Raw genomic sequence first — 27,799 nt, 5'->3', positions numbered from 1 at the left:
AGTTCTGTAGTACGTGCGTATAGCTTTTGGACATGCTTATTTGTACACTTTTTTTGCTGGTGTTTATGTTTGTCCTGTTGATATTTGATTGTTCTTAATAACACTAACTTTTCATTTTCAAATCTAGGTATATCCTAATCTTAAATTCATTGAATCTGGTTTTAACCATACTTGCAAATCAATCAGATATAAGCTATATAGTCTTTTTTAATTTCCATTGCTTGATTTCAAAGATCCCACTATTAAGAATGAATAAGTCAGAATCCAGCTCAACGGAGGAATCTGAAAAATGTTGGACATTTAAAAATTCATTAACATTGTCAAAACACAACATTTTAAAGAAATATTTTTGTTTTGAAAGCAATAACAAAACAGTTTGACTTGAAGTTATTTCATTGATATATATTTTCATAACTAGGTAACCCATTTTGGTCCAAATTTATGTCTAGACAAATTAGATGTTGAAAACTTTGCTCTTTCGTTAAAAAAATCTGTGAATAGGTTACGGGACTTTAATAAATTAATATATCTGTCTAAATATTTAATGGTTTTGATTTTTATGCTTTAAAGGGCAATTTGGCACTTTGCAATTATTCACTCAATCAAGATTTCCTAAGTCCTTTCTGTTCAACAATTAAATTACTATCACTGCTATGCAGCAAACTATTGGTTTAATAATGTGTTATAAGAGAAGGATTTATTTTAATTAGTTGTTTTTTAGCTGTTATTAAGAAATGAATAAAGATGAATATGTTATTGAGATGTAAATTATAGAACTGTTGTGTGGAAATGAACTTCAAAAACAGGAAGACAGCCTAATACTTGGAGAACATTTTTTCTTTTAAAAAAAGTGGCTTAAACATTAGAAATAAAAAGAAAGTTTACCTTATAATTTATCTAGACAAAGGGAAAGATATTTCCCACTTATCTTATGGCAATCATGAGTAAAAAAAAGTCAGCATGGCAGTCAAGATCATGCAAAGCCCTGCCCATTTTGTATGTGTGGGTGCATATTTAAAGGGTTAAGACTTTGATTGTGTGATCACAGTGTCATGACCATTATCATGACATTTTATTTACCTAGTGGTGTCATTTAAGTATCAGTGGCAATATTCATAACAGAGCAAAATCTTCTACTGTCATTGCAAAATTTGAACTGGAAATATAAACTACTTTAAATAAAGGTAATTAAGGTGAGGGTCAGGCCTGCCAATCATCATTTAGAAAGCTTTCTTAAAGCTAGTAACCATTTATATAATGTTGGAAATGATAATCTCACCGAAATTTATTTCTTAGATTTGAACCTCTGTAAAAGGCAGGGAGTATAGGTCAATGAGCCAGCTCATGACCCTCTCTTGTTGAGAATTGGAAAGTCTAGGAGGTAAAAGCATAGAGTTGACTCCTTTCTTTTTTTTAGCCCTCAAAATGAACAGATTTTTTTAAAAAAAAAACTGATACAGTGTGGAAATTTGATATTACAAAATTTGAGTCAAGAACAGGTTAGGTACCTTCTCAGAAACCTAGAGAGCTTCATAGAAATGAAAGAAATCCACCATTTTGGAGAAATGATCCAATTCAGCCTCTGGCAGACTGATGAGCAAAAATTAATCAAAGCGTACTCTTGTCAGCCTATTTTTTATAATGCTATTCTTATTTACAAAATAACAGAATTAACAGTGAAGCAACTGCTGATCTCTACATGGCTTTTTTTCTTTCTTTCCTCAGGCTATAAGACTCTCTTTAGAGCAGGCATTACCTCCTGAACCAAAACAGGAGAGCACCGAATCAGTTAGTAAACTACGTATCCGAACACCCAGTGGAGAATTCTTTGAACGGCGTTTCCTGGCCAGTAGCAAGCTGCAGGTCGTCTTTGATTTTGTAGCTTCCAAGGGCTACCCTTGGGAGGAATTCAAGCTACTAGGAACTTTTCCCAGGAGAGATGTAAGTAAAAAAATGTGTTTAGATTTATTCCTTTACCCAATTATAGTTCACGCTTAGGATGAAGCTGAATGTGGATTGTGAAATAAACGTATGTCCTGCTCAGTGCAGAAGCTGTCTTATAGGATGTGCTGTTGCATTTCTCAGAGATGACCATCTATTGTAGATAGGTCCAGCAAAGGAAAGTCCCCCCAATTTTCAAGATACTCTTTTCTAATATTTCCCACCTTGTACTTTTCAGCTCATAGATTTGTACCTCTGATAATTAGGACTCCTCATGTGGAATGGTCTGTTCCTAACTAAGAACCAATCTGAGGATTCTTGTATAACTATTTCAAGATTTGAATGTGACAGCCAGCTTCTCAATGTCAAAACAAAAAAAAATCTTTGATTGGATTATTCTATAATATCCCTTATGTTTAATCCTTGAGAACAATTAATCAATGGAACCTTGCCTTCAGAGATTGTGGGTGCTCCAACACTGGAGGTTTTTAAGAACAGATTTGTCTGCAATGGCATAGGGCCTCCTGCTTGAGCAAAGGGTTGGACTAGAAGACCTCCAAGGTCCCTTCCAACTCTGCTATTCTGTCTATATGTGGCTCTCAAGCAAATCTATTTATCACAAGATAAATATTAACTTGTGTGTTCACTGCAGCAAGGAAGGGTACACATCAAATAGATTGCTACTAGTAGTAGTTTATTTAATTATTTTTATCGATAGTTTTGGATGCTTTCTCACTTGATATTAGATTTTGATGAGAGGAGAGAACCAAACCCAAGGGCATTCATCAATCCTTGACCTTAACTTAACCTTATTCATCTTACATCAGAATAGTGCCATTTGCCAACCTTGTATCTGTAATGGAATACTAATCACCAGGGAAACATGTTTTCTCTCAGCTCAAGGATGGTGAATGGCACTTTAATCTGGCTCTAACAAACAAACGGCTGTCAATCACTCATCAAACAAGGTAGGAAGAACCATTCATCTCAACTGAGAATGCATTTGCAGAACAGCTGTTGCTGCTACATCATCAGCTTTGGTTGCTACAGTTCTTGGATCCATCTTACTTTGTCAGTACCAAAAAAGCAGACTGATCTCTGAAGCAGCCACCTGCATGGAGTTGATACAGAGGTCCTCTGAATTAGCCTCGATCCCAAGGAAGTCTCCAAGCGATGATGGATATATTTGAAAAATGGAATGGAGGTTTTTAGATTGACATATGTAATGAAAGAAACCCTTCTGTGGTATTACTTTAAAATTATATAAATAAATGCAATAAGGCAAGCATAACAGAAGTTACTCTTAACACATACGGCAAAGTACAAAAGAAAGTCCAAGATTAGGGGAGGGCAACTATGGCAACTTTGTGACCTGTGGACTTCAACTCCCAGAATTCTTGAGTCAGCATGGTTGTAAAGTTGCCATAGTTACCCACCCCAACCAAGGTAATATCTTTACTGGGACCAACTGAGAAGACAGAAAGTGAGCAAAGTTTTGAAAACTTTAAAGCTTATTCACTACTTCATGACCTTTGAGTTTCTCCTTCTAAAGGTATTACTTGATTGTTTCTTTTGGATTTTTCTAGTGATATCCTTTAATGACAAGATCTGTGGTAACTACTTGAAAAGAGTTATGACATGGGTTTTGTATGGCATGGCATTTGAAACGCAAGACAAGAGACCCTTAACATCTCACAAGAGCATTGGCATGTCTTTACAGCCTGCACCTGCAAGTTTCTTTTGTAATCAAAATTAAACCTTGTATTTCTTTTTCTCTGCTGCATTTCCTCTTTTAAATGCAAGCAATGAAATCCACTTATTTGAGAGTACTGTATATCGGAGACTTAAGCTCTTTATTTACTGTATCTGGAAGCCTTAGTAAGTTAAGACTTCTACAGTATTTCACGTTTATTTATCTGAGCTGTAGCTTAGGATCAGTTGGCACCTAAGTTACTTAAGGTTATTCAAATGCATTCTAAATGTTGCTTAATAATTCTAAACCAGTTTGTTTTGTTTATAGTATTACGATTCTAAAAATCCCTTTAATTAGCCAATTCCAACAGCAGCTTAAATAAACAAGAATAAGGAAAAGGCATCTATTTCTTACCCTTCCATTTCAAAATAGTAGATAAAATAAATTTAACTGAGGAGAATACAGTGCATCTAGTCAAGAGAAGGATTTAGGTTGATTTAGGACCAGATTGCAACTGCAGGACTATAAAATATAGGTGAGGGATTAAAAAGACTTGGTTGGGAGCAGGTGTTCATTTGGTATGTTGAATACCAACTGTACAGTAGAAGGAGACGGACGTAGTAGGAAGCAAAAGGCTATGTTTCAACATGTACGTATTTCTGAACATAAGAATGACGAGTTAATGGAGCAGTTAATTTAGACCAGCATTCTACAGCAACAATCCAACTTAGAAGTTGGATATAAAAATGACTGGTGTTTGTGTGGGGAGGGTGTGAATAAAGAGAACGGAATTTTTTTTCTGCTTCCACATTTTTCATTAGTTTTTCCTTTTATATCATAGCTCTATCCTTCTGTTTCTAACTACAGTATATTGCAAGTTCCATTGAGGATAGTAAAATTTCACCTATTTAAAATTACTTACAAACATTAAAGGGAGTACAGTTCTCCTGATTACTCAATAAACTACCTGAGACAGAGTAAGATTCCCTGTCTAGTGGTCATTTCTCAATATCCTCATGAATATTGAACACTACAAATAACTGTCACCAAGATAAGAGTATTCTATTTAAATGCATCTACCCTGTTTTCTCATGCTTAGTTTTTACTTTATGAATTTTTGCTAGAAGAAAGTGTAGAAGCAAAATGCCAAGAAATAGCCTTGGCAACATTAAGAAATTAACATTGCTGTGTCTGCTAACTAGAAAATTTAATGATCTCCTGCTGTTTTGGTAATTGGACAAGTAAATGCATCTTAATAAGGCTCTGATCCTTAGTGATCCTATAGCCCAAACTCTGTTCATTCCGATAGGGCTTCCGCTGTCAGGACTGCTTAAGAATCTGTAAATTACTAAGACATTTTTGTATACATGTTGTTGGTCTACACTGTACATCAGTTATATTGTAGCATCTGGGAATGTTGTGTTCCCCACTCTTGAATCTTCTTGAGAAACATTTTCTCACACTGATAATTATAAATGGTGTCTTTAACCTAATAGCTACCTCCTTTTTATTACGTAATCTGTATTCAATTGTCTTTGTCTCAGGCTCTCAGCTTGATTATAAACATTTCATGTGCACCGTTTTTCATCGTTCAGAACACGAGATAAATTAGTTTGACTTAAAATGTCCTCAAACCTAGACAAATGGGGGGAAAAACTTTCCTTATCTCTTAGAATGCAAATGTACAATATTTGTAGTAAAAATAATTCAGAAATCCAGAAAATGAATGCATAATGTATTGACCTTTAGCAATTCTTGAAAGAAATGGTACAATAGTTTTAAAGTCCATTTTAAATGCATTCATAATTCAAGAATTATATAGGAAACATGAATCATTGACTTGTAGAGGCCGTTAATTCAACTGTGACCCAAAGGGTGACTATCAGATTTGTGATTGAGCGGTTTCCTTTGAAAGAGAGTTCATTACTAATAAAGGTAGACCTTGTCCTATGTCCACAATTGGCACTGGAACCTCCATCACTAAGCTATGCAGTTGTTAAATGAGTCATCACATGACTGAGACCGATTTTACAACCTTCCATTGCTGCGGCCATTACATGAATCAGAAGCTAGTGGGAAGATCAGAGATAGCAATCATGTGACCCCAGTATGCTGCAGTCATCATATATACAGGCATTTTATCAAGTGCATAAATCATGACTACATGATTGCAGGGAGGCTGCGACACTCGTCAGTATAAAGACCGATCATAAGTAACTTTTTTCAACACCATCGTAACAAAGAACAGTTACTAAGCAAATGGCCTTTACTGGTGGACTGTCTGTAGTTGTAGTAAAGCACTTACAGACACCTTTTCATGCAAGCCACAATAATACACTAGCACTATGCAAATCCTTTAAAAAGAGCCTGGGAAAAAATGAAGCAAAGCGATAGTGCCTACACATGCATGTGGAGGCAGCCAGGAGCACCTTCTAAAGTCCTCTTTTCCATGGTTTACATGGGCCTCTTCCCTGTCCCCAAAGGATTGGATCTTAGAATTCCCTTTTTTGAAATCAATGGGCCTAAATTAATTCTTCTTGATCTCAGTGTGTCTTAAATCTTGAAGGGTGTTATTTATTGACGCTCCAGTATAAAAGTTAAGACACTTTCCCATTGTCTAGACAATATAGAAATTCTTTACTCATATCAAATTGACATTGATAGGAAATATCTATAGAAACTAATAGTATTTTTTTATTTTAAAAGATTTGAACACTTATTCTAATATCTCGGGTAATAGAGATTAGATAAGAAGATAATGAAAATGCTGTCCATTCAAACAGTGTTGTTAACCAATGTTGTAGCTGTAAATATTGCCTCTTGAGTTACATCTGATACAATAGATGATATTTGGCTCTTAGCACAGCATATGTTAAAAATGCATTCTCGTCATCTATCAATTGATCCTAAGCCAATATCCCCACTTTTTCCCTATTTTTCCCGTATCACCATCCTTTCCCCAATTTGTAAGTCAATTTAGCATGGGAAAAAGAATTGAATCTCTTTTTAGATATTACATTTCATAACTTTGTAACAGATATAATTGTTTCCAGAGATACTAGAATTCTGTTGTATTTAGATTGTAATATTGTCCATCCAACCAAAAGTGCTACATACTTGTATCCAAAGTTACCCAGGTTGGAAAATTAACACCATTTATTGCTTCCAGTATTTAATACTTGATGGTAGGTAGGTAAATTTGATGACATTTGAAATATCAAATAATATCAAATTCTTAATTGTCTACAAACCAATAAGTTTCAACATGACATTCACATAGCAGCATCAAAGCTAGCCAAGCATTCATAGAAGTTTTGTTTAATTGACCTTGTTCTAGCCAAAGAAATTGCAGGTGAGCCTTCCCTGCAAATTTCAACATAGTATAAGATATTGTAAGCAACAGAAATCTTCTTTAGATATTTGGGTTTAACACTTTGAAGACAAGTACTCCGAACAAAAGTTGGAAGCAAATAAGCACTTACTATGACCATTTAGTAGGATGGTGTATGCTTCAAAATGACTCTGAAGGGTTTATAACCCCACACTTTAGATTAATGCAGTCTACCTTTTTTCAGACTTCCACATGAATATGAGAAAAATGCAGTTACTTTAATGAGTTGATTCTTTAAAGCAACCACATATTTAGAGATGTGATTACAATGTTTTTTTCTTACAGTAATAAAGAAACCTGCAAAAGAAGGACTGCTTTAATATATAGCAGCTAATGTTCCTGCAAAGTCCAAAAAATCTTTCTTGTGAATTGTTTTCAGATCATGGTATTCAGCCCTTTTCTTTAATAATCAGCATCTTACACTTTCAACAGCGATACTAGTTAAAAATTTGGGGGCCACATTTCTGTCTTTCCTTTCTTTTATTCTTCACAGTTTAGTGAGCTTCTTAAACATTGGTAAACCATTGGCACATTTGTTTTTCTAAACCAAAGTGAGCAGCCTTCCAATGTGTACAGTATATTCTTACTTTGTATATTGGAGCTCAACGACAACATCCACAGAAGGAATATTTATCACCCAGATTAATTCACTGTTTGTGTCAGAATAATAATAAGATTTTTTTTAAGTTCTGGTCCTTCACCAGGTGTGCATTTTAAGTGATTCTCACAGCACTTATACCTTGATAAGAGGGATTAGGAATGAAAGTTAAAGGATTCTTTGTCTACTAAATTCAACAGAGTAATTCATGCATGTGTAAAAAAGCAAAGGAAGTTTGCCTGCTTGAGAATTGGATCCTGTTCTTGGGTGTTAACAGAGGTGATGACTATGATCCTTGTTACTCATGTTTGACATGAGTATATTCATATCATTGCTTAAAATGACCTGCCTTGGGCTGTTTGCCATTATTTTCCCCTTATTCACACACACCCATCCAATAAGAGGCTATATCTAGTCAAATGATACAGTTGTAAACGTATATATATAAAATAAGCTGTGTTAAACAAGAAAATAGAGATTTATTAAAACAACCTTAAAAATGCATAGGAAATGGAAATAGTTGTTATATAATATTCATGATTTTTTTAAAAAAAATAATCCCTAAACCAAGTCACATTTACATTTGTACCCATACTTAGTAAATCAGATCACAAATTTTTTTTTGGCGAGAGTTCTTAAACATTAGAAGAATCTATTTTATTGGTCAAAAATGGCTAAAAAGCCATACCTAGGTATCATTTTTCATGTTTTCTGTGCTTTAACCTAATGATTATGATTGACCTAGGACCTGGGTGACATTTTCCACGTTTTCTGTGCTTTAACCTAATGATTATGATTGACAATTCTGAAACTATTTATCCTTGTCTAGGAAAATATGTACACAATGAATGCTGCAGGTAAAAGACAATTAGTGCATTCCTTGGGAAAGTGAAAATTGGCAAGGATATGGCTGAACCTTTCTTATGAGACTATGTGATACATATTTCAAGAAAGGGATGGCAGGAGCATTCCTTGCATTGGAGGTAGTCATTTTAATCTGTATATGGAAGTTTTAAACGTCAGTTCAAGCTTTGTGAAATTATTTGAATGAATACTATACATATCTGATAAATCAGGTGTGTAATCAGAAATAAGATATATACCTGTAAGGCTGATTTCTTTGTGCCCAGGAGGCTGTATTGTATATACACATACATGCATGCACATCATATACCTGTAAAATATTCTGCTAAATTCAGTGCTTTAAAATGGATGAACTTAACATCTCTGCAAATGACTACTCTTGTAACTTACATACCAGCTTCATGTAAAGTCTAGAGATATTCTTAAAAAGTGGAGAATGGCAGGAAGCTCAGGCAGTTGGATATGACTTAAAGACAGCTGGTGGTGATTCAGTCTAGAGAAAAGAGGAAGGTCTCCTTCCAGAGGGAACGAGGAGGGATTTGGGTGGAAGTCAGTGTGGTTTTTCTTTTTTTTTATTGAAAAGTTTTACAGTACATTTTAAACATATACTCCTTCCCTCCCCCTCCCCCCCACACCCCCTCCCTCCCCTCTCCACCCCACCCCCCCCCGACTTCCCAGAGCTGAATACAGGGTATTGCCTCTAACAAACTTAAGCTAAAATATGTTAACCAACTATAATTACGCTTTAAATCCTATCGCACTTTAACTCCCCTTAAACATAAGTAAATAATAATACATCTTATAATTCTAATATTCATTCATATGCTAGGTGAAATTTTTTAGTCCCATATTTATTCTGAATATAATCAATCCATCTTCTCCATTCCGAGATATATCTCTGTTGCGATTGTTCTTTCAAATATGCCGCAATTTTTGCCATTGCTGCCAAGTTTGAAACTTTTAGAGTCCACTCTTCTATAGTAGGCAGTTCCTCCTTCTTCCAATATTGCGAAACCAAAAGTCTTGCTGCCGTTATTAAATTCAACATCAATTTAGTTTCTATAACAGTACAATCAGTAATAATACCCAGTAAAAATAACTGTGGAGTAAACCTTATCTTTTTCTTAAATATCTTCTGCATATTCCACCAAATTTTAATCCAGAAAGCTTTAACTTTTTTACAAGTCCACCACATATGGTAATACGTTGCGTCCTTACAACCACACCTCCAACATTTAGGCTGATAATTTGGATACATACATGCTAATTTTTTAGGATCTAAGTGCCATCTATAAAACATTTTATAAAAATTCTCTCTTAAGTTTTGTGCCTGGGTAAATTTTACGTTTCTGACCCAAATTTTTCCCCAAACATCCATCGTTATTGGCTCTTGAATATTCTGGGCCCATTTTATCATACAATCTTTAACAAGTTCCGTTTCTGAATCTATTTCTATCAATGCATTATATATCCTTCTTATATGTGCTTGACTTTGATTTCTAATTTGTTTTACCAGATTTTCATCTGTTGTTGAAATGCCAATTTTCTGATCTTCTTTCCATCTAGCTTGTATCTGGCCATACTGAAACAAAGTTTATACTATTTTCCCTTCTTTTAAAGTATTAAATGGCTTTAATTGCCATACATTCCTTTCCAGTCTGAGAATATCTTTATATGTAGTCACATCACGTTTAAATCCCAGACTTATATGTGTGGTTTTTCTAAATGCCTGCCAAATATTTAGAAAAAAGTTAATATTTGGCAATTGATAGAGGCTAACAAAGACTAAAATTGTGAAAATTGGGAATTCGGGGCAAATATCTTCTTCCAGAATATTGTTTTGCATTCCAGATATATGAGCAAGTTATTTATCTTTAAGCCTCCCAAGTCCGCTCTTCTCAGAATGGGTATTTTGTTACTGTCTTTGCCATCTTGGTAGCCATTTTGTGAACTGACAGCTTCTGTAGCAGAATGATCATGATGATGCCTGGATGCTTTTGCAAAATATTCAATGTTCCCACCAGCCCAAATGCAGCCATAGAATCATGATATTCTTCAGAATTGAACGTAGTCCTTAAAATCTTTAAAATAGCTAGAGTTGCCATATGAATGAGATGGACAGCATAAAAATTTAATAAATAAACATCTCTCCTAGTACAACGCTATTTACGCTTATTCAGAAATGTCTAATTGAGTTCAGTGGGGCTTACTATCAGTTAAATGGGTAAAAATTATTGCAAAGTCACTCTCCAGAGAGGTTGGCTGCTTAAATAAATTGCAGAGTAGCAATTAAAGTTACCTTCCCGCATTATTATCTAAGGCTGGCTAGAATAGGAAAAAGAATTAAACTGTAATCTCTTGTGACAATATGTATTTAAGTACATTTATAAAGAATATTATCAGAGTATCTTATATTTCAAAGACTTATTGCTATCCTGCTTTGCTTCCAAAACCAGGAACAGGACTGAGATTGGACTTTTTCTCTTGGTTTCTGTTTTAATTTATTCATGTTAGTTAAGACTGATCTACTGGGGAAAGAGTCTATATTTCAGTAAGATTGACATATCTCAGTCCTTATTATCAAAAAATATAGAAACGTAGGAAGGCCATAATAAGACAGATTTCACTGTCACCCTGGATACCGATTGAATAGGCCTAAAAAGATTGTTATTATTTTTTTATTGCTTGGAGGAGGAGGGTGTTGCATACTTTTTAAGACATTTCTTCTGATCAGACAAATGTTAAAGATTCTATTTTCCATGCTAAAGCAATATATTTACATGCCACAAATAACAAAGTAAATGCTGCAGAAGGGATCTAGCATGATAATTAAGTACAATGACGACCTATATGAACAGCAAATGCCAGGGAGCTAAAACAAAGCAACAACAGCTTTATTTGTTGACAGATGTAAGAGCCATATTGTTAGTTAATTGGGTAATGGTGTAAACATTTGCAAACTATGTGGTCCCTAGGTAAATTTAAAAAAATAATAATCAGCAGGCACTCTGAAAATCCAATGTGAAAGACAGCAAATCTCTTCCTAGCACAGGTACGCAAGTAAATCTCCAAAGTTGAAAGCATTTGAGAAAAGGAAATCGTTCATAGTTGTTATTAAGGGTAACTGGAGTTTGCAAATCCAAGAATTCTGATTAGGATGTGCATTGTTAATCACACTGAAATGAAAAATAGGTTTCCATCTGGTTACAGTCTGGAGGATAGTGTTTATTAACCCGGTCTTGCATTTCAAACCAGTTTTTGCCTGATACACAGAAGACATTCTCATTTTACTTACCTTTCTGTGATTTTGCAATACAGGCGTTGTGGGATTTGGAAAGTGAGTGGATTTAATTAGATACAGGCTTGGACTAAATAGAAGCAGCTAATTTCTTTTCTCAGGTGCACTACTCTTGTTGTCCAGAGAATGAGCCTGTATTAATAGCAGTGAAATGTTAAGGCTTCCTTCCTGTAATTGCAAACTACAACTCAGCATTTTGACTGTCTTGTAAAAACACAGTAGGTTTTATGTGATCATAGCTCTTTTAAGTCATCTATTTTTTGGAAACCAGGCTTTCTTTGTAGATAATACTCTATTATAAATGCTTTTTCATGGAACCTTAAAATACGTTATAATTATAGAATAAAACATAGAATTACAGATTTGGAAGGGACCTTGGAAGTCTTCTAGTTTTTGCTCGAGCAAAAGACCTCGTACCATTTCAGATAAATGGTTGTCCGGACTCTTTTTGAAAGCCTCCAGTGAAAGCACCCACAATTTCTGAAGTTGTCTTGTCTTTCTCTTTGCATTTGTGGATACAGACACTAGCCTCTGTTGCCTTTAGAGGCTGATAACCAGTGTTTTTTTTTGTAAAAGAAAAAAGCATCGGAACTCACACATGTCATACAACCTGCCTTGCCTACCCTACAAGGTTCCATCCAAAAAAGGTGCCGGAACTCCGTTCTGAGCGTTCTATGAGAAAAAAACCCCTGCTGATAACACAAAACATACTCTAACTTTTCTACCTCTTCTGGTAAACTACATTTTACGTCTTGTGTCATTACTGGATGTTGTTGGTATATAAAATATAATTAGTCGTATCAGTTTTAACTGTTACTTTCTCCTTCTGTTTTCCTTCTACCAAAGGTATTGTGTATTTCATTTAAAGATGAAAAAAGGCTAGAAAATCTGGTTTTATTTTATATTTTCAGAAGCGATGGAGAAATATTATTATTTCTTTATCAAGCAGATTTTGGGGTCCCGGGGAATCTTTACATTTGACGAGCCGATTTCCATATATTCAAACTGCTCCTTCATCCCCTCTATCATAGCAAAATGTAGAAATGATTTCAACATACTTTCTTCCTTTTTCTGTCTTGGCCAAACTTGAGAATTCATAGATACACACACTATTTTGAAACCTTAGATTAATCCAATAAAGATATGGCTGTAATGTGGATTTGGAGATTTTTCTTCTGGTCAGCATTCATCTTTCCAAAATGCAGATCTGTAATACAGTAGCAGAAGATACTTTGCAAATTCTTTACATAATAAACTGTAACAGCTTTCCTGTATTCTGATGGATTTTAACTATATGTATACATCATTAATTATATATCATTTGGTGGACAACAGTCACACAGTCTTTGAATAGAATGCCAAGAAATACATATGTACGTACATACGTACGTATGTCTTGGCATACTTTATATATTGTGATTTCATTTAAACTTAGAGCAAACTTAAAACAGTCAAATGGAATTCATATTATCATTCCCTTGTAATTTTTCAATTTTGTAACATTTATAGTTAGAATGTAGAAGAAATCTTGAATGGCATAGGTTGCACACCATGCATTCCATGCCAAGTATTAAATCATATACCTTGGAAAATCATATACCTTGGATTTGTAAGAATAAATACCCAATTAAAATCTGTCATATAGTAGAATTTCCAATGATTTACCTTTAATCCAAATCCTGTTCTAATAATAAATGGAGGAGAATAAACATAGAATGAGATTTTTGTGAAATTGGAGCAGAATAATGAAATCATACCACAATACTTTGCAGAGTGAAATAATTACATAATGTATCCCATATATGCACTTGGAAACCAATTAAATTAAGAGAATACTTTGGTTTCTATATTCTACAAACAGTAATATTTTTCTGTCCCTAAATTATAAAAATGTCAACAGTTTCACCAGAGAGCAAATATTTTTAGATTCTGTTAAAAAAATACAAAGTTCTTGGAAGGTAAGATAAAGGATACAGCTAACTATTTATTCTGTATGTTTTGCTGCAAATACTGTTATGAGCATGATAACAAGGCTATTTCCTGACTTAAATATACCAACTAACAAGCAAACAGATCAAACTAATTGTGGAATGTTTATTAGTCTGTTTCTGAAAAGGTAACTGAAGACTACCTATACTTTTGTTTACAGGTTGTCTTGTTCTTTTTTTATTTTCACAGGTAACCCAGCTGGATCCAAATAAATCATTATTGGAGTTAAAATTGTACCCTCAAGAAACACTTTTTCTAGAGGCAAAAGAATAGATGAAGCCAGATTGGAGGACTAAGTAATTATTTGATAATGAATAAGACACGGCGAAGGCTTTATCCAAATCACTGTGTCCTATCATTTAAATCAGATCAATGTCCCAGCTCTGCCTCTTTCAAGAAGCTGGGAAGAAAGAATAAACATAGTTCCATAAAAATTTCCCATACATGAGTATGTGTTTTCAACCTCATTTAAAAGAGCAGAGAAAATACTTTGCTACAAACACTGAACACTAGAATCTGTTGCTCACTTACCATCTGGCTTTTGTTATAACTAATACACTGTTAAAATGTGAGTGATTGTCCAGTAGAATTTTTACTCCTCAATTACCCCTTTTTTCACCAAGAATTCTTGGACATTTCTGCCTGTACTTTTGACACTAGAATACTGTATATTTGATATCTTGCTAAACCAGTGCTCTCATATAATGTGCATTTTCTGTGTTTGAAATTCGATTTTGCCACCTAATTTCTTTTTAAAGGCAGAAAAAACAATAAATGGGACATTTTCATCCTTGAAGATTTAACAGTATTGTAGTAGTAGAAAGCAGAGAGTGGTGTGGTTTTTTTCCCCCCTTATACTTTCTGACTCTTTCATAAGATGTAAGGTTTTGTTTGGAGAAGATAGTTTGACATACAGTATATGCAAGATATTTATTTACTGATTTTTATTTTTATTTTGCTTTGGATCTCAGTCCAGATTCAGTTTGGGGAGTATTTTCCATTACCTTGCAGTGTGTTGAACTGCTGATAATATGAGTATCTAAATAATGTTTAAAAAAAAAGAACTGTAGTGAATGACTAGTGCCCAGCTAACAGTTCAGAAAAAAACAGGTTTGGGCTATGAATGTCCAAAGCAGCACAAATAGTAAAATTCTTTGCTTATCATTGTAGAAGAAATTACAGGACTTCTCTCCTCTCCTCTCCTCTCCTCTCCTCTCCTCTCCTCTCCTCTCCTCTCCTCTCCTCTCCTCTCCTCTCCTCTCCCCTCCCCTCCCCTCCTCTCCTCTGTTTTGTTTTGTTTTTTTGCTTTTTTTCCATTCTGACACTGGTTTGTATTATTTTTCTTGCAGTTTTAAGCACCTTGTTTGTTTCACCAAACAATAAAAATGTAAAATTACAGTGTATTAAGAAATGTTTGCAAATTTTGATTATGGACCTGAGAAATGTGTACATCTATCCAGGGGGCTGGTCTATCCAGGTGGTTAGAAACTTTGGAACATTCTTAAAGCTACATCAAAATAGTTTTGTAAGCTTTTTTTAATGTGAATTACAAACTGTAGGCTTAGACTGTGGCATACAAAAGCACCATGGAAAATTCATTTTCTAAAGATTACATTTGTTCTCCCTTATTTCTCCATTTGACATATCTTCCTTATTGTAGCAGACTGCCATCCTGTTGTAAGAAGTAATACAAATTGGAAAAAATATGCATTTTAATGCATTTTTTGTCTTTCTCTTTTGGGTGGAGTAATGAACTTAGGAACTATTTTAAGTGTTTAAGGGTACAGATACATTATTTTTACCAAATATGGAAAAAGTGGAGAAGTGGACAGATATGAGTCTTAAAAAATTCTGTTAGGACATATATTAGAAGAACTAATCTATTTGTGTCAAACAAAATTGTTGTATGTGTGGTTTGTTTTAATCACCTTTGGTGCACACAAATAAATAAATAAATCCTCAAATTGCCAAGGGAAGAAACTTGTAATGGAAAATTCAACTACTCATTTATGCTGAACAAGTTGAAAATGGAGATAAAAAACATAAAGATTTCCTTTTTCCACAGATAAGCTGGAGAATGGAGTCTAGCTTGTGTAAAGTAAGTCCTGTGGAATTCATTTAGAAAAAAACGGCTTACTTAATTTTTTTCATTCAAATCAAAGGGGCTTAATAATGCTTTACAGCATGCAGAAAAATCTTTTTTAACCCCCAATAACAAGGTGCAATGTACACAACTTAACCAAATAGTCCCATTAAAATATTGTAGAAGCAAATGGAATTTGGACTGCAATTTCAGATCCTGAAATGCTCTTTCGTTGTTCTACTTCTTTTTAAACATACTTCTTGTTGAAATATCAATATGCATTGTATTGGATCCAGGATGATCATCTGAGAATGGAAAGGTTCTTTTTGTTGGTAGAAGGAGCCGAGCAAGTTTGTAGGAGTACAGGAAACCTAGGTGAGCAACAGGTATTGGAAAATTGTTATTAATTAATAAATGATTATTTTAAATCCGTTTTTAAAGTACACTTTAATCTCCTTTTGATCAGTTCTGTCCATGCTTCCCTTTTATCAGTTCTGACTTCAACATTTGTTTGTATCAGATGAAGAAAAAAAATTATTTGTCGCAAATAAACCAGACATGTCAAACTCGTGACATCACATGACATTGCGCGACATATCGTAGCTTGTTCCCCATTGCCGACAATGGGGTGGGCGCGGTTTCCTTGTGACACGTCCAACCTGCGGGCCGGCAGTTTGACACCCCTGCTCTAAACTAAGGCACAGATTAGGCTTTAGATTAGCTTAATATGTGGCTTTGGGAATAGGATTTTTCAGTGAACTAAGTCATAAATCCATGTCAAATGCCTTAACAACTGTCAGAAATGATCACTGTTCCATATTTCAACCAATTAGTTTCCTGTATCCTTCCACAAGGACGATCAGCATTTGTGGACGTATTAATATTTTGTGGCTAGTAATGTAGACATCCAATATGACATTGGTTTTGATCTCCTTTGTGGACTCCACTTATCATTTAGGCCACATAAAAGTGCTCATCTATTATTGCTGTTCTCTTTGAATAAGTGAGTCATCTTCTTGGAGGGCTATAAAGATACATCTTCTTGAAATAAAATATTGGTAATTAGTACTCAATTCTCCTTGTTTGGATTTTTAATATTTGTTACCATTTTTAAAAAAATAGTGATTAAAAATGTTTTGCAGATGTAGAGGCATACTGCTGCTTGATCCTTTTGTATCAGTAGCATTTTATAGACTGTTTATTATGTATTTCCTTTCTGTGTTTTACACACACACACACACACACACACTATTCTAGTCAGAAGAGGTGGATCTCTGGAATAGGAATAGAAGAAGAGGACGATCAGCAGCAAAATATATGGACTCAGTTCCAGGGTCCATGGGTGCACCATTAAAGAACTGAAGGACCCGGTTAGGGATAGATCATCATAGAAAAAAATATACGTGGTCACTAGGAGCTGTACACAGAGATTCACCAGCTCTTTATTTTCATCATGCAAACTATTATGGCATCCCACAGTTACATGGTTATTGAACATTATATCTTGGATAAAACTTTTGTAACATTAGATCTTTTGTATAACTGGATTAATATCTTGAATGCATTAGTATTAAATCTTAAGAATTTTTTCTTGTCAATTAGAGAAATGAGTTCCCTTTTCCCATTCAGTATAATGGGAAAAGTGGGAAGTTCCTTTGACTGTACAGCTTCTAATATTTCTAGCTTTTTTATTTTAAGTTTAAATTAATACTGGAGCAGATGCCAAACTGCAACTCCTTTCAAAAGAAGCTTAATGTAGTCCTTGGTCTAGTTTCTCTTTGTCAAACAGCACCACTGTCTTCTTTAGATTTAATTCCACCTTATAGCTCATTATCAAACTTAGGTAAGGTTTAAGAATATTCATTGCTTCCTTGAAATGGAATGTAAAGAAAAATAGAATTAAGCTGGAATATCATCCTTCTATTTACCTGGTGCCAAAGCATCCTGGGCTTTATAAAGGAATGCAAGATATTTAAACTGTGTCTTAAAATGAACTGGGATGTGAGCATCATGTGACTGAAACACCCAGTTTCTCATTTTTGCACTTCTTTTAAAGACAGCTGGGAATTTCAGTCCATGAACATACAGATGCAGCAAGTTAAATGGGTTAAATGCCCATAGATATCTCTATCCCAGCTGGCTTCATAAATATAGTGGTATAGCTAGCATACTGAGTGAATTTAATAAAAGTAGCTTCTTGACTAGAAAAGAGTTGAGCTTCTAGTGATAAGGAACTTGGAACTGCTAATTTGATTCTCAAGTGAAACTCTGATCAACTGGACGGAGCATCTACTGGCAATAGTACATAATCTAAACAAAATGTCATTGTATTTATATTGGCCTATTACTGCACTGAACTGAAACTGACTCACCTGCCCCTGATTGAACAGAGGGACACTGCAGGGTGCCACCAATATATTAATAATACCTCAGCACAAATATTTGGGTGATCTATTCCAACAATATGTCCATGTAAATATGAAATACTCTGTGAGATCAGTCTGGTAGCAACCAGTCCAAAAATCTAAACCAGTAATGGTATTGAAAGCCACTCAGTGAGTTAGGACGCTGAGCTTGTCGATCAGAAGGTCGGCAGTTTGGTAGGTCGAATCCCGAGTGCCGCGTAACAGAGTGAGCGCCTGTTACTCGTCCCAGCTTCTGCCCACCTAGCAGTTCGAAAGCACGTAAAAATGCAAGTAGAAAAATAGGGACCACTACGGTGGGAAGGTAACAGCGTTCCGTGCGCCTTTGGCGTCTAGTCATGCCAGCCACATGACCACGGAGACGTCCTCGGACAAAGGCTGGCTCTTCGGCTTTGAAACCGAGATGAGCACCGGCCCCTAGAGTCGGAAACGACTAGCACGCATGTGCGGGGGAACCTTTACCTTTAATACAAGTGAATTAATGGGATCACAGTTGTCTCGATCCTTTCATAGCCAATTCCATCCTATAGGAATTAATGGTTTTTGCTTCCAAATTCAGATTGAAGTCTGCATTGAAATGGTTAATAAGTATGAAAGGATTTATTTGAAATAGCACTAGAGGACAATTTCATCCAAGAGTGATTGATCAGACAACCCCAATGAGGCTGGGCCCGGTGAGTAATAAGGGATATAAAGTGGAGGCTACCTTCAACTAATCCTTCCTTCAGTGCTCAGCTACCCTCAACCTCCAGTTTTTCTTGACATGTTCTGTCTCCAATCCCACACATTCCAATAGCTCAATCAGCAGTTTTTCTAGTTAAATTGGATGGAGTGTAGAGCAAAGGGGCACCTGATGTCAGCATTTCTTTTTCAAGCAGATGTGGACCAAGAGGCAAATAATCAACTTCGTACTTGTGCTTTATACTGATTTGCCTTGCTGGATCACAGTCATCAATTATATTTTTAGGTCAAACAGAGTAAAAGACCACCTTTATGTATACAAGCAGCAGTAGATCCCAGGCAAATTGGCAAGTTTTCCCTCTGCATGCCTGTGATTCTGCACAATTAAAAATTATTTATTGTTTAGGAAAGATTGTTTCTCTAAAAAGGAAACTTTAATTGGCAAATAATTGCATAAATCAGATTACTGTCTTGTCCTGTTTTCAAGGAACAAAACAATTTGATTCCTGCAACACTCTATTGAGCAATTTAGAATTTAGAAAGCAGGGGGGGAAAACTCAGTATGTATTTAAAATCCCAAAATGGCTATGGGATGGTAAAAATGTCACAAATGATGTACCACATAATACTGTGTTCTGATATTTAATTACATATTTATAGACTAATGTTTAAACCCTGTTCTTTTTCAAATACTTGTTTAGGCATAAATAGATTAATATTTACACAAGGCAAAGCAATTAATGTAAAAGCATGTTTAATTTGGTTGTACTGAATGTGACGAAAGTTTGAGAGAATTAGTGAATATTGGACAAACCATTTTTCATGGTTATCAATAGTAGACCTGGAGAGAGTAGAATGGACAAAAAATAAATGAAAGAAGTAAAAAAAAACCCTAAAATGACAGTAAAACAGCTTTAGGAAGAGATAGTCCAAACCCGTATGAAAAAAGGTTTGATTAATTTTCCACTGAAATTAATAAAAAGTTGACATTAGGAAACTGGAGATGCAAAAATTAGGACAAAGGAAAAGCATTGTACAATATATAATTGCAAAGAATATAATTAGAGTAAGGAATAAGCATTTGTCAGTAAGCTTTTTTAAAAAAAATTGGAGGGGGGTCTTTGTTCTTCAGCCATGGAACCAGAAGCATCATCAATGGTCAGTCTTCAGAATCTAGCATTAAGAGATTATGGTTTTTTTTAAAATTACAGAAATAACCTCTTTTTTCCAAATTATGTTCAAGAACTGAAACAAGTTGCTTCAGATTGCTACATTAGATTAAACAGAGCCATTTGAAGAACTTTAGATCCAATCATTAAAACAATTCAGTCAATCTCTGCATGTAGTCTTAATTTATTTTTCTTCACAGATACAGAAAACACTAAACTTGTTTTTCTACCTGACATTTTCACTTATTCTGAGGCTGTTGATCTGATTTCTAATCAGTGTAAGTTGGAGCAAATAAAAAGATTATTTCCTTCAGCATTCACTTGTATGTTCCAACAATTGTTAAGATTTGGGGCATGCTATATGGCCATCATGACTAGAAACTACATCTATTTTTTTCTGAAAGCTACTTAACTCAGTGGCCATCTGTCAACCTTCCTTTTTGGCACATCCAAAAGAAGAAACTCCTGGCACGTAGGAACTACCAAGAGTAAAACTTTATTGAAAGATCCATTTACTCACAGCAGAAGCAAAGTCAGCTCTGAAGTTTTCCCACAAAAACCCCCATAAGTAAAAACCCTTTTCACCCCTGGGCTGCCCACAGTTCATTGTCTACCAATTACACTCAGTAGTTTTGTTTTGGGAAAACACTGCACCAGCTTTTAGCTCCAAAAACTTGGCCTTGGTGGGTCTCCTCTCCAACAGCAGAAATCTCTGTGCATTCCTTAGCCCCCCACTCCGCCCTAGGAATTTACCAACCCCCCTCCCATTTCTCTTTGGCAAATTGTGGACTGGAAGTTGATGCGGGCAACGAAGAAAACAAGTCAGCTTTGACACCATCACAATCTCTTGTAAAGAGTTTTATAATTAAGGACTGTATGAACAAGTTTTTAAAATATAACAATTTGGCCAGTGAGCTGATGCCTAAATTGTTTTTAAAAACATACATATTGAAAGACTTATGAGCACTTTAATATTGGATCAAAAATGGACACAATGCTGCAAGGATGAGGGAGAAAGCACAGCTTCCAGGCTTCCAGAAGAAACAATGAAATAAACATCATGGATCAACAGCACTACAGCAATGAAGTCTGAAATAGATGTCTTCACTGAGTTTCTGATATAAAGATTTGCTGTCAAGGATTTTTTACATTATCAAAAAAATGTAGACATGCATTTGGAAGCTGTGTACAAAGTTATGCCTTGATTTGTTTTATTCATATAATTTTTACTCTGTTTTTCATGATTAACAGCCCAAGATCAGGAGTACAGGTGAATGAAGTCTTAGAAACTGGAAAGTAAGTCTGTAGAATAGGAAACACCATTTTTCACCACGTTCTCACCACTTAGATACACAATATAAATGCATCATTAAGAATTAAGTTGGTTAGAGATGGAAGCATTCCGACTGCAGTGTCCCCTCTCCTCCTCTCAAGCATGCATGCATTTTAAAGAAATAGATGTGAACTTCACATAAGTGATTCTTACTCAATGGATTATTTCAACAGATGGATGATTGGAAGTGGAGCCCTTGGTATGTAAAGTCTCAAGAAAGACTACATAAGGTGGTCACAGCTATAACTCAGCTTAATTCTTTATAAAACTAGGTAATGTAAATCCATTTTGCAATCTGAAAAAAATGTTAAATAAAAATTAGTAGAGGAACATAATTACAGTTCACTGTACATATGCAACTAGAACCTCCAGCAAAATATTACAGTATGAAGTTTCTTGTTTATTGCTCCAGTTGGTGACCCACCATAGCCTTTTCTACAAATCATTCTATTCTTTCTCTTACCTCCTTTTCCTTATCTGTCATCCCTATAAGTATACCAGACTAGAAAAGTTTTCTAGTTATGAATGCTAATACTATTTTTGTTATAAGCCTATAGTAACAGAATAAGGTTACGGTAACAGAATCTTGCAAGTCTGAATAAGTTTCTTCACCCCACCCGGCTTTTTCTTCATGAGAAACTAGGGAGGATCATGTCAAAGTTGCCATCTCAAATTACATTTCTGCCTCCGTTCAAATTTCTTTTTATTTGGTCTTTATTAAACTGTTGGGATTTTTTTTTTAAAAAAAGATTGTATATAAGAGCATGTGTGGCATAGTTTATTAGGCTTAAAACAGAGGTCTCCAACCTTGGACATTTTAAGGCCAAAATTCCCCAGCCAACCATGGGACTGCTTTAAAGTTTACCAAACTGCTACATTCCCTAAACATTTTGGTTATTACTATTTCTGAATTATCTCACCAATGTACAGTCATGCAAGTTTGTTGCTGGTTTCATTCTGGTAAAATTCTTTACAGTAATCTCATGATGTGGTGGAATGTAGTAAGACGATGGGTTCCCAGGAGGGGAGGGGGTAGATTTCAGAGAAGTAAGAGACAACCCAGTTCGGATATTACGTGTGAGAGAAATAGGGTGAAGACAGCCTCTCCATAATAGCTCACAGAATATTTTGAAGATGCAGGTATCAGAGTGCTCGGTCTGACAATATTTTGTCTATAGTATCAAAACAATAAAGAAGTCAACTTGAAGGAATCATCACGTGCTATTCTTGGTTTGGGGCCTGACACGTTACAGTAAGATATTAGCATAAGGGCATCAATTTCATATACTGTCTTTTGCACTTTTTTGTTAGAGTATGCTGGAAGATACAAGTGTGACTGCCATTTTGGAAATAATAGCAAATATGAAAGTAAATCAATGTATCCATGAAGTCCTTAACTCACTAGAGAAAGTTCTTGTCTTCCTTTGGACCTTTGTTCATTCTGTTGATCTTACTTGTTTTATGAATCACCATTGACAGTTAGCCAGAATGGAACACTCCCATTAAATGTGTTTTATTCACCTGACAAGATTTACTGTTCATTTACTTTGTGCCACATAAATGCTGTATTAAAGAGAGATACTTCCACAATAGCCAAATGTGCAGCAGTACAGATGTGGACTGAATGTTCAAAAACAAGTAGATCCTTATGAATGACATGAGAGGCAGGTTGCCTTTAAAATCTCATATCAAAGCAACATGTCCTTTTGTATGTCAGTCCTGTAATCCAGACAACTACAGTTTCAGCTAACTGTAAAGTTGCCTGAATGAGTGGAAAGAAGAGATGTGTCAGGGAAATACATTGCAACTAAACATATTGATTGGTAAGGTGTAAAAAAAACATACTGTTTTACATGTAAATGCATAGCCCCATCCTTACTGTATATAAAAGCTGAAAATATATTGTACTTATTGTTTAGTACAAGTGAACCTTCTCCAGCATATCTCAAAAACTCTCTCTCTCTCTCTCTCTCTCTCTCTCTCTCTCTCTCTCTCTCTCTCTCTCTCTCTCTCTCTCTCTCTCTCTCTCTCCTATGTGTTTGTGAATGAATCAAAAATACTCCAATTTTTAAAAAGCTGTTCATTTTCTTATTGTACTAGGTTGGACAAAGCAGGCCTAAGTTTGTGTGTTGCACAACCTTCCAACGAGTTGTGTCTTGTTCCTGGACGACCTGCCTCACTGCAAAAAAAAAACAAACTTTAAATGCTGCAGTGTGTGTGTGTGTGTGTGTGTGCCCATCCCCATCCTAAAGATCATGTACATTTCCAGGGGAAGTGATACAATACCCCTCCTTTGTGGGCGGGCAAACCCCTAGGCTGGTTCCACCCATTCTTCAGTTCTGGGATCTCAGACTAAACTAACCTGAGGGGTCATTCAAAGTTTACTTTCTCAGAGCTATAAGCTGGAGTTCCCAAATGCTTAAAGGGTCTTTACATCTTAAACAGCTGTGTCCCAACTAAGGATGTCTCATCTTCTCAACTTCTGTTTGCATTGGAGAATGAAGGGCTGGGGGCTGGGATGCCTTCCAGTTCACCCTCAGGAATGTGCAGGACAGCAATCCGCTTAGAAGGGCAGTTCTAAACATTTGCCCCCTCCAAGCTCAGGGCAAGGTCCTAGTCCACCAGAATTTAGGGTTACAGTTATCTATTTGATTTAAGGGAATCTTACTGATTAATATAACAGTTCTTCCGAGTACAGAATAATGCTTCCTTATTTTCAAAGAAAATCACATCATGTAGGGACCCAAAATTTCTCCGTTGCAGAACTTATTATTTTTGCAACAAGAGGGCAGCCAGAGTCAGTGAGAAAGATGCATGTTTTTTTTTGAGGATCAAGAAAGCAAGATAACATTGTGGGTAGTCTGGGAACACTTGTACCCTTTAAACTGTTTTAGGGTTTCTAAGATATCTTTGGTGAGTTAAGGATTAAGTATTGGCAGGTAATTAGATTTTCAAGCTTCTTCATCCACTTTACATCAAATATGTATCACAGAAGTGAACGTTTTGTATAGATTCATAAAGGCATATAGATGTTCAGTATCTGCAATAGTATGAAAACCCTGAAAATGAAGTAAATATCTGAAGGGCCTAGAAACCCAACAATTTCTGAGTTACAGTCAGTTGTTTTTCACTCCCACAAGGAGAGCCAGTCTACAATTTGTCAAAAATGACGGTTTGCCTCAGGCACCAGATTAGGGATGTCATGAAAGGGCAGCAAATACTAAGTTATTTTAGCTAATTGGCTACCAAAAAATTAATTCCAAGGGTGAGCAAAGGTAACTGTGAGATTTTCCTCCCCCTATGGTCAGATATCTTGCACGGCTTGTGCATCTTGACCCGGGTGAGTGGCAAAATGTTAATTGACTTGCATCCTTGGGCCACAAAACATGGTATGCCAGCTTCATGTGCTAATCTCAGCACTGACTAGCCATCTTCTGAAGAGTGAAATCAAATGTCCATGGAGCAGTTCTTTCAGCATGTTGCTAGAATATTTTAAAAAAAGAAAGAGCTAATTTTAATCTTTTTGTCACACATACACATTCCTTCTGGGATTGGTAATAGTCAGGAAAAGCTACTTTAGATGCTATCAGATCCAGTTGCTCTCCCATTATTGCCTCCTTGAGCCTATCAGATGAGAACAAGTTATACATGCAAATCTATATATGCATTTCAAAAGATGTACATAACTGGTGAAGAGCCGAGTTTTCTTGGATTTGGAAAGACTTATTGTTAAAGATGATTGTGATGCCTTTCACGTTTATCTAGTGGAATATTCTGACTTAGTAGGGCCAATAATAAAATTTTCAAATAAAAGATACGTTACAAGTGACTGTTTAAGTTCCCTGCTTGACTGTTTAAGCCAACAGCAAATCTTATTGGCTCTTTTGTACAAAGAAGCAAATCAAGCTGTAATTCAAAAGGCCAAGACACCCAGGTACAGGGAAACATAGACAATTACTTTATGCTAAGAGATTGATCTGTCTTGCTTAGTGCTAACTGTTCTGACTAGCAATGCATCTTTAATAGCTTTTCCCCTGCAGATCTATAAGATAGAAATCTCAGAAATCCTGGTTGAAAAGTTAATGAGTTGCCATACTAACACAACTAAGGTACCAGGTTGGGGAAGGCTGAGCTACAATTCTCCGGAAGAGAAATGTTCCCGTCCTGCTTCCAGGAAAAAAACTGACCTGGAGAAATTAGTACATTTTTCTTTGAATTGGGTTTGCCTATTGGTGACCTCATTGATGCGTCCATGTGGATTTCCTGGCAATGATATGGAAGTAGGGTAAAGGGGGTGGGGTTTTGGGGGGGAGGGAACCTCATAGAATCGTAGGGTTGGAGGGGATGTTGGAGATCTTCTGATCCAACTCTCTGTCCAAGGAAGGAGTCCTCATACATCTCAATTATCCAATCTTTTCTTGAAAACCTCCAGCAACGGAGCACCCAAAACTCCAGGAGGCAAGCTATCCCACTGCTTAATACTTCCCACAGTTAGGAAATTCCTCTTTATTCCCAGATTGGATCTCCCTTTGATGAACTTCCATCTATTGCTTCTTTTTGTGCCTTTGGGTGCTCTGGAGAATAAATGGATGCCTCCTGCCCTGTTGGAAGGCTGCTATCGTGTCTCACAGTCTTTTCTTTGTTAAACTACGTTGTTCCTTTAGCTTTTCTTCATAGGATTTAGCCTCCAGACACCTTATCATCTTTGTTACTTTGCAGTCTTTGTAGGGTCTCAGCATCTTCTCTCTCTCTCTCTCTCTCTCTCTCTCTCTCTCTCTCTCTCTCTCTCTCTCTCTCTCTCTCTCTCCCTCTCCCTCTCCCTCTCCCTCTCCCTCCCTCTCTCTCTCTCTCTCTCTCTCTCTCTCTCTCTCCCTCTCCCTCCCTCCCTCTCTCTCTCTCTCTCTCTCTCTCTCTCTTTATTGTGGTGACCAGAACTGGATGCAGTGTTCCAAAGGTGACCTCAGCCCTGGTATTTTCCTGGGCTCCAAGATCACCGCAGATGGGGACTGTAGCCAAGAAATTAAAAGACACTTGCTCCTGGGGAGGAAAGCTATGGCAAATCTAGACAGCACACTAAAAAGCAGAGACATCACCCTGTCAACAAAAGTGCGTATAGTCAAGGCTATGGTCTTCCCAGTTGCAATGTATGGTAGTGAAAGTTGGACCATAAGAAAGGCTGAGCACCAAAGAATTGAGGCCTTTGAACTATGGTGCTGGAGAAGACTCCTGCGAGTCCCTTGGACTGCCAGGCGATCAAACCGGTCAGTCCTAGAGGAGATAAACCCTGACTACTCTTTAGAAGGCCAGATCCTGAAGTTGAAACTCAAATACTTTGGCCACCTAATGAGAAGGAAGGACTCACTGGAGAAGAGCCTAATGCTGGGAAAGATTGAGGGCAATAGAAGAAGGGGACGACAGAAAATGAGGTGGCTGGATGGAGTCACTGAAGCAGTAGGCGTAAGCTTGAATGGACTCCAGAAGATGGTAGAGGACAGGAAGGCCTGGAGGAACATTGTCCATGGGGTCGCGATGGGTCAGACATGACTTTGCAGCTAACAACAACATTTTTTTGAGGGTCTCTCAACCAAACACTAGTCACAGCTGATTTGTTTTTTTGGAGATCAGCCAAGGTCATCTAGGTGCTGCCATCTAGATACAACTTGAAATACAAAGTACTGAGTCTGCCTTCTTTCTGTATTGGAGCCACAAATGAAACCTGTGGTTCCCACATGTCTTCTCCAGCACTCAGCCTCTAGATCTGTCTGCCCAGCTCTAATGGGGACAATTTCCCTATTTTCATTTTGCTGCCAGGTCAACTATCTGTGTTGGCAAAGTAACATGTGTACTGTGCTATATACTGTATATAGTAAGCCAGAGGTTTTGAACTGTGGTGTTGTCGGACAAGTCATTTCTCACAGTACAGTCAAACAGTTAAGCCTGCTCAACATTAATTATCGTATTAAATTATGTGGACATAGTCAGGTATATACACATTTATTATATATGTCCGTACCATTTATTCAACCAATGTAAGAACTACAGGGAATTTTTTTTAAAAAAAAAATATGCCAGTATTCATTGTACTCTGTTTCCACCCATCCTAGTTAAGTTGAAACTGCTTTTGGTAAGTTACTGTCTAGAGAACGCAGTCTGTACATGCTCAGAATTCCTGTTTCTTTGTTAACGTTTTGTACGTTTCATTTAGCTGGCTCAGGAAAACTCTTCTCCTGGGACAGCTGTTGTCCAGTTTGAGCTTAAGTCATCTTCAGTGGCTTCCCACTCACAAAGGACAACTGCTCGGCAATGAAGAAGCAGCTTGTATATGATTCTGCATCT

At 36.2% G+C, this 27,799-nt stretch overlaps 1 protein-coding gene across 2 annotated transcripts in view; it reads left to right on the top strand.

The window, feature by feature from the left end:
• FAF1 (Fas associated factor 1) overlaps window positions 1-17,020 on the top strand; it is a 201,143-nt gene extending 184,123 nt beyond the window's left edge. For both annotated transcript variants that reach the window (XM_081323426.1, XM_081323427.1), the window contains exons 18-19: window positions 1,726-1,941; window positions 13,964-17,020. In XM_081323426.1, coding sequence (XP_081179552.1) covers window positions 1,726-1,941; window positions 13,964-14,047 — 300 coding nt within the window. In that variant the 3' untranslated portion in view covers window positions 14,048-17,020. The remainder of the gene's footprint in view (window positions 1-1,725; window positions 1,942-13,963) is intronic.
• The last annotated feature ends 10,779 nt before the right edge of the window (window positions 17,021-27,799 follow it).

This window comes from Vipera berus, assembly GCF_964194415.1.
Source record: "Vipera berus genome assembly, chromosome: 3".
Lineage (NCBI taxonomy): Eukaryota > Metazoa > Chordata > Lepidosauria > Squamata > Viperidae > Vipera > Vipera berus.
Note: the sequence above shows the minus strand (reverse complement) of the source record. Positions and strands in the feature narration are given on the sequence as shown.